This window comes from Phasianus colchicus, chromosome 1 (assembly GCF_987193195.1).
Source record: "Phasianus colchicus chromosome 1, bPhaCol1.hap1.1, whole genome shotgun sequence".
NCBI classification, from domain to species: Eukaryota; Metazoa; Chordata; class Aves; order Galliformes; family Phasianidae; genus Phasianus; species Phasianus colchicus.
Genome location: NC_143436.1, coordinates 32,876,026 through 32,885,309, shown reverse-complemented (window position 1 = coordinate 32,885,309; position 9,284 = coordinate 32,876,026). Strand labels below are relative to the sequence as shown.

Here is a 9,284-nt window from a genome sequence, read left to right as displayed (position 1 = left end):
CGAATTTAGGTCAACTTTCAATTGAGTCATGCTTGAGATATCAGTGTTATGAAATAATGAAGTTTTCTGAATGAATTTCTGATATAAATAAAACCAGCAGAAACTGAAAAATAGTACTTTACCACTGTAAAAAAATCTCTACATTGTTCTATTATTTGCTGAAGTTTTTATCTGCTTACAAGTGTGTGTCATTTAATAGGCACAATATGCAACTTACTCTAAAATATATATATTTATATATACATAAGTATATATTATATATATAAATTAGAGTTCCATATATAAGGGAATACATATACACGCACATTCACAAAAACAGATACATATTCCCTTATATATATATATTTATATATACACTTCCAAAAGGCATAAATCACTTTCTAAAAAAAATAATAAAAATGAAGATTATAAAATGCTGAAAGAAGGCTTGAAATGAAACAGATATTCTCTTTAGGAGTTAAACAGGTTTGTTCGGATATTTATTTAAATATATCCTCTTTATTTATAATTTACATTCAGAAGGTTTTTTTGTTTGTTTTTGCTTTTTGTTTTTGCTTATTTACATAGACTAAAATAATACATATTGTGCGTTAATTTAGGGACTGATTTGCTACGTATATTATGCAGGCATAGCTAAATTTGCCAGTTGCAATAAATCCTGCATTTGTTGCGTTTTATCTGACATTCCTGAGATTTGATATGGAGAAAGTAAGGCTGAAGCCTCCACTGAAGCCATGTCACTTTCAAAGTTTGATAAAGCTTATCTGATTGTTTATGCTGACTTCAGTGGACTTTATGGACTGTTCTAGAAGGCAAGAATGGTTTGCAGACTAAATAGAAGAGTATATTTGATGAAACAATTCTTTTTATTTTTTTCCAAGACCAACAACCATTATTTCTTGTCCCCAGTGTAGTATTTTGTGACCAGCTTCCCCAGAAGAAGCTTGTGGAAAAGAGAAAGAAAGCTAAAATTCTGTATTCAATTTTTTTCCCTTCCCTTCCTTCCTTCCTTCCTTCCTTCCTTCCTTCCTTCCTTCCTTCCTTCCTTCCTTCCTTCCTTCCTTCCTTCCTTCCTTCCTTCCTTCCTTCCTTCCTTCCTTCCTCCCTTCCTTCCTTCCTTCCTTCCTTTTCTTTTGTTCTTTCGTTCTTTCTCTCTCTATCCCTTTTCCTTTTCTCTTTTCTTTTCTTTTCTTTTCTTTTCTTTTCTTTTCTTTTCTTTTCTTTTCTTTTCTTTTCTTTTCTTTTCTTTTCTTTTCTTTTCTTTTCTTTTCTTTTCTTTTCTTTTCTTTTCTTTTCTTTTCTTTTCTTTTCTTTTCTTTTCTTTTCTTTTCTTTTCTTTTCTCTTCTCTTTTCTTCTCTTTTTTCTTCTCTTTTCTTCTCTTTTTTCTTTTTCTTTTCTCTCTCTATCTTTTGGGATGAAGAATGCAAAATATTCTGCAACACTTTTTGTAACACTTCATAGGTATTAATGTCCTAATATTGCCATTTAGTTTCTTCCTTTAATTCAGAAATAAAAAGAAATACAAAAAGGCAGCATCTCACAGAAAGGGCAGTAGACTTTGGATACTTAAATGACACATCATTTTTTTTTTTTTTTTACACCAGTTCAGTGATGCAAAAAATATACCAGTATGGCTTTAGTCTTCAGATTTACTAAAAATATTGAAAAGGAATACAGTCATCAGTATGCAGTGCTTTGAAATATTACTATGAACTACTTCAAATATTTTGGAGACTGTCTAATAATCTGTGCAAGTTTAAACACTCTGCTTTTTGTTAGCTGTATTCTTTCAGGGTCATGCAAGTCTCCAAACTGTAATTGAGAGGTAGATGACAGAGAAAAAAAAAAAAATTGAATTGCAAAATAATAACATGAAATGATGTTGAAATTATATAGCAATACTTATGCAAATTGTGATTTAAAAGATGCCTATACATGCAAATGCTTTAAATATGTATGCACAAACATCAGAAAAGTGCCAATCCCTCCTCCCCCCCAAAGTAAACCAGAGAGCCTTGTTAAAATTGATGTCATCTCTGATAATAAGTATTTTCTAAAAATCCCTTTATATTCCTCAGTAGGAGTAAAAAAATAGTTATCTAAAGAGAAACTAACAATTGCCTTGATTGAACTTCGTTAAAGGCAAAACTGTCAGTATCCATTGCAGCAAGTTAATCTAGCCAACCATATCCTGGGTTACATCAAGAAAAGCGTGACCAGCAGATAGAGTAAGGTGGTTCTACCCCTTTGTTCTGCTGTCATGAGACCCCACCTGGACTACTGTGTACAGTTCTGGGGCTCTCAACACAAGAAGAACATGGAGCTGTTGGAGCAGGTCCAGAGGAGGGCCATGAAAATGATTAGAGGGCTGGAACACCTCCCCTATGAAGACAGGCTGAGAGAGCTGGGGCTTTTCAGCCTGGAGAAGAGAAGGTTCTGGGGAGATGTTATAGCGCCCTTCCAGTACTCGAAGGGAGCCCACAGGACAGCTGGGAAAGGACTTCTTTATTAGTTCATGTAGCAACAGGATGAGGGGAAATGGATTTAAAGTGGAAGAGGGTAGATTTAGACCAGATATTATCAGGAAGAAATTCTTTATTGCGAGAGTGGTAAGATGCTGGAACAGGTTACTCAGAGAAATTGTGGATGCTCTCTCCCTGGAGGTGTTTAGAGCCAGACTGGATGAGGTTTTGAGCAATCTGGTCGAGTGGGGGGTATCCCTGCCGATAGCAGGGGAGTTGAAACTAGAGTTCTTAAATGGTCCTTCCAATCCAAACCGTTCTATGAGTTTATGATTCTAAAAAAGTGGACTTGTTTAGTATATCCTGATGGCTAAATTCAATCTGGCTATGTGTTATATCTGTAGTTTATTATATAAGTGAATAACACCTTACCTCCCCACAGCCATCTAAAGTAGCAACTGAAAAAAAATATATATATTTCGGCATTTGTGGGAAGACAATGACAGCAAGTATTTAACAAAAGAGATTCTGTGCCATATCTAAGTTTTTTTGTGCAACATCAGAATGGAAAATGGGGAGTCAGGAGAACCTTCAAGTTGAATAAGAGGGGAAATGGAGGTACAAAAATAGTTAATAGGGATGCATTTCTAATGGGAAATAAAATCAATATGATTTCTGTATGGATAAAACTAGGCAAGATGAATCCTACTCCTTGACGGAGTATATGATGCATTGCTACTTCATAGAATCTTTATGGACAGTTGTACCAAAAAAAAAAAAAAAAAAAAAATTTCAAACTCATTGTTTACCAGCAGAGCTTGTGACTCTTTATAGACTTTAAGTTTTGAACCGTTATGTACATTCTGACAAACTTTTTTTTTTTTTTTTTTTTTTTAAGTGCAGTGGATGTTGCTATGCAAAAATGCCATCAAAATTAATGTGAATGTTGAGTCACGAAGTCAGTGAAATTGTTGCCATTAACTTCAACAGCAAGGAAAATATTAGAAAACAATAATAATCTTTTGAAGACAATTTTTTCCAACTCTGTCAAAACAGTTCACAAATCACCTTCTTGAAACATAAGTACTGCACTTTGACTACAGGATTTCATATGTGAACCTGAGGGAGATACATAACTGGCAACAGCTTCAAGCACAGTTCAGTAGTGAGAAGTGGCAAGGGTGAACATTTGTTCTTGAACAAGTACTGAGAATTATTAGTGAGAAGGCTTTCTCTGGAGTTGAAAAGGGCAAAACAGAAGAACCGTCCTGCTACTAGAGAATTATAATGTCAAAAAACCCTAAAGAGATAAAAGTATCTGGATAAGTACTCTGAATCTATCTGAAATTTAACCATGATGTAAAATAGGAAAAATATGATCGATGGAGGCTGATTATTCTCTTTCCTACTAATTTTAAGATTTTGGCATTATTTGATTGATTGAATATAAACAACATGATAATCTGGCTCAGAAATATTATAGCAGAGAGATAAAGAGGACGAAATATATATTAGATTAAGGCTAACTCAGGATTTGCTTACGCTGACTGACAGAGACTACAGACTTCATAGTGTGTAAGAGATGCATGCGGTACATCTTAAAGTTTGAGAGTACATTACATGACTGTACAGCAAAGGCGTCTCTTAATCTTGACCCTGCAGTGGTCCATAGTGAGGGCTGTCCAAAGTAACTAAAATAAAGCAGGGGAACATAAATAAATGATATATACTTGGGTCTCATTCTGAAAGCAGAATGGTAAGGAAACTATTTGCAGTAATGATTGCAGCTCAGTGCAATAAGAATGATATTCTGGGTTTTATAGGCAAGTTATATTCATTTCACTACTTTAATGCTCATAGAATTGACGGAAGGCAGTTTATTATTAATATTAAAATAAGAACCACATATTAAAATTCCACTTTAGGACTCTTATTTGGAAGACTTTTTCATTTCTGGCATTTTTTTTGCATAGATATGGCTCCAATCTTCTTCATTATGCTCTGCATTCAAAATTCCATAACACTCAGTAATATCAAGTGCATTCTGATTTGCTGTTGTAGTAGTGGTTGTTGCCAGTTTTAAGAAGAAAAAATGAGAAGGATGTAAAGAAATGTTTCCCTTGATTCAATTCACATCTTACATTGTTTCTGTTGCCTGATACATCATTTTACCTCATTATGTGATTAAAAGTTATACATTGGTGAATGGTGGTAAAGCAGCTGTTTCATTCCTACTACTGACATAATTGACTGGAGATGAAAGATCAGGAGTCCTTTAGAGAATATACATAAATGCTGATTTCCTCTGAGACAGTAACTTCAGTGTTGCTATTGCAGGTATGTCTATGGCTCAAAGAATCTTGTTTTTCCCTTATTTCCTATGCCATGTTTTATTGTGTCCTGCAGTTCTTTATAGAACAGATGAGCTGCCTGCATGATTCCCAAAAGCCTCTTGAGTCCTAAAGGTCAATTTTTAACGGGCTTAAATTAAGTTGATACTTGCTGTCTTTTACCCTGCATTTTTAATCATGCTATTTTGTGTTTCTGTTGTTGTTGTTCTTTTTTTTTCTTTTTTTTTTTTTTTTTTTTTCCATTTTGTTTTATTGGGTTTCTGTTTGTTTGTTTGCTTGTTTTGCAGATAATAAACACACACATTTTTGCCTCAGTCATTTTTGTTCTCCCTCTGCACTCAACTCTTTTCAAATAATCTCTGCCTTTGACACTTGCTGTCAAGAGCAAAATGATGTTCCTGATGTCTACTCTTTAGCTGGGGTTTCAGTTCATCCTTTGTAGTCCAGCTTTATTACTGATATTCCTTACTGTATGACAGCTTGCCATTTATGAAACTCCACATCTCAGGACATGTGGGGCATTTTCAGACTGGATCCTGGAACTTCCCCTGTATGTCCATATGTCATAACCAGAGCAATGCTTTTATCTCATAGGGTGTTGTCTGGATTACATTTTGAAAGAAGGTATAATGTATTTATTTCTCTGAACTGCAACTTTATGGGGATTGTATCACTTTCCTTTAAAAACAGTTCATTGCTCAAATCTGAACAGATAACCCATATTTTCTTCTAAAACTCTGAAATACACATTATTTTATTGCTGAAGTACCTACAGGACTTGTAGATGCTGTCTGGATTTCCTGCACATAATTAGGTAAAAAGAAGACGCAAATTTTTGTACCATCTTGCTAGTGGAGTCATGATGTTTCTTCTCCAAAACACTGCTGAGATAATGAAAAGTTCAGCATTACTGCAGAAGTTCATAGCAAATAAGATGATAATCCTGCAAGACAGAGGCAATATCTTTTTTTTTTTTCTTTTCTTTTTTTAAATACTGAAAATCATCAAATTGAATGCTGTTCTTAAGAAACTGGCATTTACACTTGCTAGTTTTTGTTATTGTATTTCTTCTGTTATTGGCACTTCAAATTGTGTTTAACATATCTATCTGTCCAGCATATTTACAGCTATATGATATGTATTTGAGGACTAAAGAAAAATAACATACTTTTTCCTGAATTGAATGTACATGTATAAATGTTCTATGAATCAGACCCTTAATTTTCACAACTTCTGTGGCATATGTATGACACTCTGCAAAATGAAGAGCACCCTTCCTCAACTATGAATAGAACAGAAATATTTTCATCTAAAACCTTCAGAACCTTGCACTTTTCAATTTTAAGTGCAATGCTAAATCTTTCTTTTTTATTATTAATTTTTATTTTATTTTATTTTATTTTTACCTAAAGGAAGAGGAACAATTGTGTATATTTCAATTGATTCATCTATGTGAAACAAGACCAAATATCCTGCACAAAAAAAAAAAAAAAAAAAAAAGATATGCTACAACAAAGCTCCCAGACTTGTACTGACAATGTACTTTGCAGCATTTTTGATTAAACCAATAACATGAAATAGAAGTAGCTTTTCACTAAATACATGGCAAGGGGAGATGAGAACTGGTATGAAGTTACCTGCCCTCAAGGACCTGAAGTTAGACCTTACATCTTGTCATCAACCAGTTAATGACTTGCCAATTAACTCAAGCATCCACACCGATTTCATTGCCATCAAGCAAGTGAACAAACTGATTTCCACTCTTGTTAGCAGTATAAATTCTAGTTTAAAATATTTTCATTTAGCTTATTTTGAAGTAGTGAGGTCTGAATGTACTTGTGTTCAAATATATCTGTTGAAGTACAACATAGCCACCTATTACAGGAGGAAACAACCTCTGCTGTTTATTGCATTTTATAAACTGTGCCCACCAATTGTTTGTCTTCCAACCTTAACTTCTACATTCCTATTGTAATTGTTTACATAGATATAATTTTGATCTAGTGGGCATACAAATGAGAAAAAAGGTTTCATTGTGCTTCTTTCAGGTAATTTTGAAACAAACCCTAGAGCTCGTATTGTTTTTTGATATTAGTAGTAAATACAGTTTGGGCACATAATTTAACAGACTTTAAGAGTACTCTATTAAAGAACACAAAATATCTTCCCATATAACAGTAACAGATGCTTTTGCATTAGATGTATTTTTGAAACAAAACTTTGTCATGTGAAGGCTTTACACCTAGTATTCTTGACTCTTCACTGTCCAGAGTCATAGTTGGATGGGCTTATTGTATAGAACCACTACCTCTGTAACTTCAATTTTGTATCAGTGAAATAAATAAACTGTAGATTGTAATTTAACTCAGAGTCTTGACATAGGGCAAAAATCTGTTCCCATCCAATATTGTAACTGATCATTATTAACACAAAACCTGGCTTGTGTCTTGAAGGCATATTTCTAATGGAAGTTATAAGTGTTGTCTTCTGGGCTACATAGCAGATTAAATATTGGTTTCTCTTTCTGAAGGATCTTCAAGAGTTTTGTCAGCTCTGCTAGCAGCATCTTCATTCTCGTTGTTTGTTAGTGGTTCTGCCTCCTTCAAGTCAGTGTTCTTCTGTGCTTTCTGTTTCTCATCTTCTAACTTCTTTTCTTTTGCCAAAAGCCTGTAGTTAATGGCATTGCCAATGAACAACCAGATGCTGGCCACAATCACAATCACTCCACAGACAAAATACATGTATTGATATTCACCAGTAACATCCACTAACCAACCTGAAATAGAAAAACAAAAGGAGAGAAAAGCATGTTTAGAATAGAATACCTAATACAGTCCAAATATTTCTCTAGAAGAAACATCTATATATGACCTGGTTTCAAAGCTGGAGCAGAAAAGTGTTTCCAACACATTCAAATTGTCTAAAATATATAGTGGACCTCTAATAAAACCTGTGCTGGTTAAACTAACAATTGTCACTGGAATCACTGACAATGATAAAATATTGAAGAACAAAGTAAAGCTTAACGAATAATGACAGACAGTTTTCAGTTCTTTCATTTTCTTTCATTGTTTTATTATTTTACTCAGCTCCTGATTTTGTTTCCTATTGTTTTGGAGTGACTGTCTGACACTCGTGGTGACTGTACACAGACAATAGGATGAGATGGAATGTGCCTTCTTAGACTGCTGTCACTGTGCATCAACTGCTTGTTTCTCATTTTTTATTTTCCTGTGACTGGTGAAAGAAATAGAAAGCCTTCTCTTCACCCATCATCCTTAACTGCTGATTTTTGAACTCAGAAGCCTGTACCTAAAAATTATATTCACAATTCTAAGATTAGTTTGCACATGACAAGGAAAATACAATATTATTCCATTTTATGAGCCATTCTTTCTGATTTTTTTCAACTCCCTTATCAACATTTGTACATATCCAAGCATTCAGCTTTGAACACAGTTACACCATCATTGAAATTCAAAAGATAACTTGCACTCTTCAATTTAGTACTTACTTAGATGCTTCTATTGGGTTGTAGCCATAACTCCCTAATTCGCCTGAGACACATTTCCTGAGACACATTTACAAGCCATCAGACTATTTTAGTCTTTTCTTTATTTCACAGGACTAGCATTAGGAAAAACTCAAGTAGTGCTGCAAGTGTATAATCAACTTATTATTGTAAATAGTACGATTTACCACTTTTTATTCATAAGCAGTTTCATTAAAATTGATTAAAAATGAGATTCTGCACTAACATAACTTCAGCATAGTATTTTAAAGAACATGAACTAGTCAAAACTGGAATTTAGATTTTTCATGTGTTCATCCCCTCTGTTGTGTCTGTTTAACAAGAGCAATCAATTACTTATCATTATAGCACAAATACTTTTGGTTATAGCACTACACATAGCCTTTAGAAACTTGTGCAAACCTGACGCATTAAAAAATAAATACTCATATATCCCATTGCACCACTGATATTAAATTAAAAATTTTTGGATATTGATATCAATTTCAGAGCCTGGCTGAAAAAGCTAGTCTATCAGTCACGGATGGCTCTCCCCACTAGATGGCACAGAAAGAATCTGTGTGAGTTGAATATGTTTTGTTCTGCCATTACCAAAATGAACTCTGTTAAAAGATGAGGCAGATATGGAATATCTTGGGGTCTGTTAAAAATATATTTGTATATTATTATTATTGTATTGAAATGAGTTGAACAGTTCTGGCTTATTTAAAATTTCAGAAAGGAATGCTTTTTTTCATACAAATATTGATGGTAATCCTAAAAAAAACTTGGACATGTACTTTTAGGCACATATAGTCTAGTTGACTTTTGTGACACTGCTTATTTGGGTGTAGTGTATGTTCACAGAGCTAGGAGTCTTTGCATTTCTATATTGTTGGGCTTACAGTGCAAGACACACACACAATTAACATATACTTTTCAACAAGATTTGGGTATCT

General features: G+C 33.8%; 1 protein-coding gene across 6 annotated transcripts in view; it reads right to left on the bottom strand.

The window, feature by feature from the left end:
- Window positions 1-1,164: 1,164 nt before the first annotated feature.
- The window catches only part of SLC16A7 (solute carrier family 16 member 7), an 83,892-nt gene continuing 75,772 nt past the window's right edge, over window positions 1,165-9,284 (bottom strand). For all 6 annotated transcript variants that reach the window (XM_031589540.2, XM_090138147.1, XM_090138193.1 and 3 more), the window contains one exon: window positions 1,165-7,590. In XM_031589540.2, the coding sequence (XP_031445400.1) occupies window positions 7,319-7,590 (272 nt within the window). In that variant the 3' untranslated portion in view covers window positions 1,165-7,318. The remainder of the gene's footprint in view (window positions 7,591-9,284) is intronic.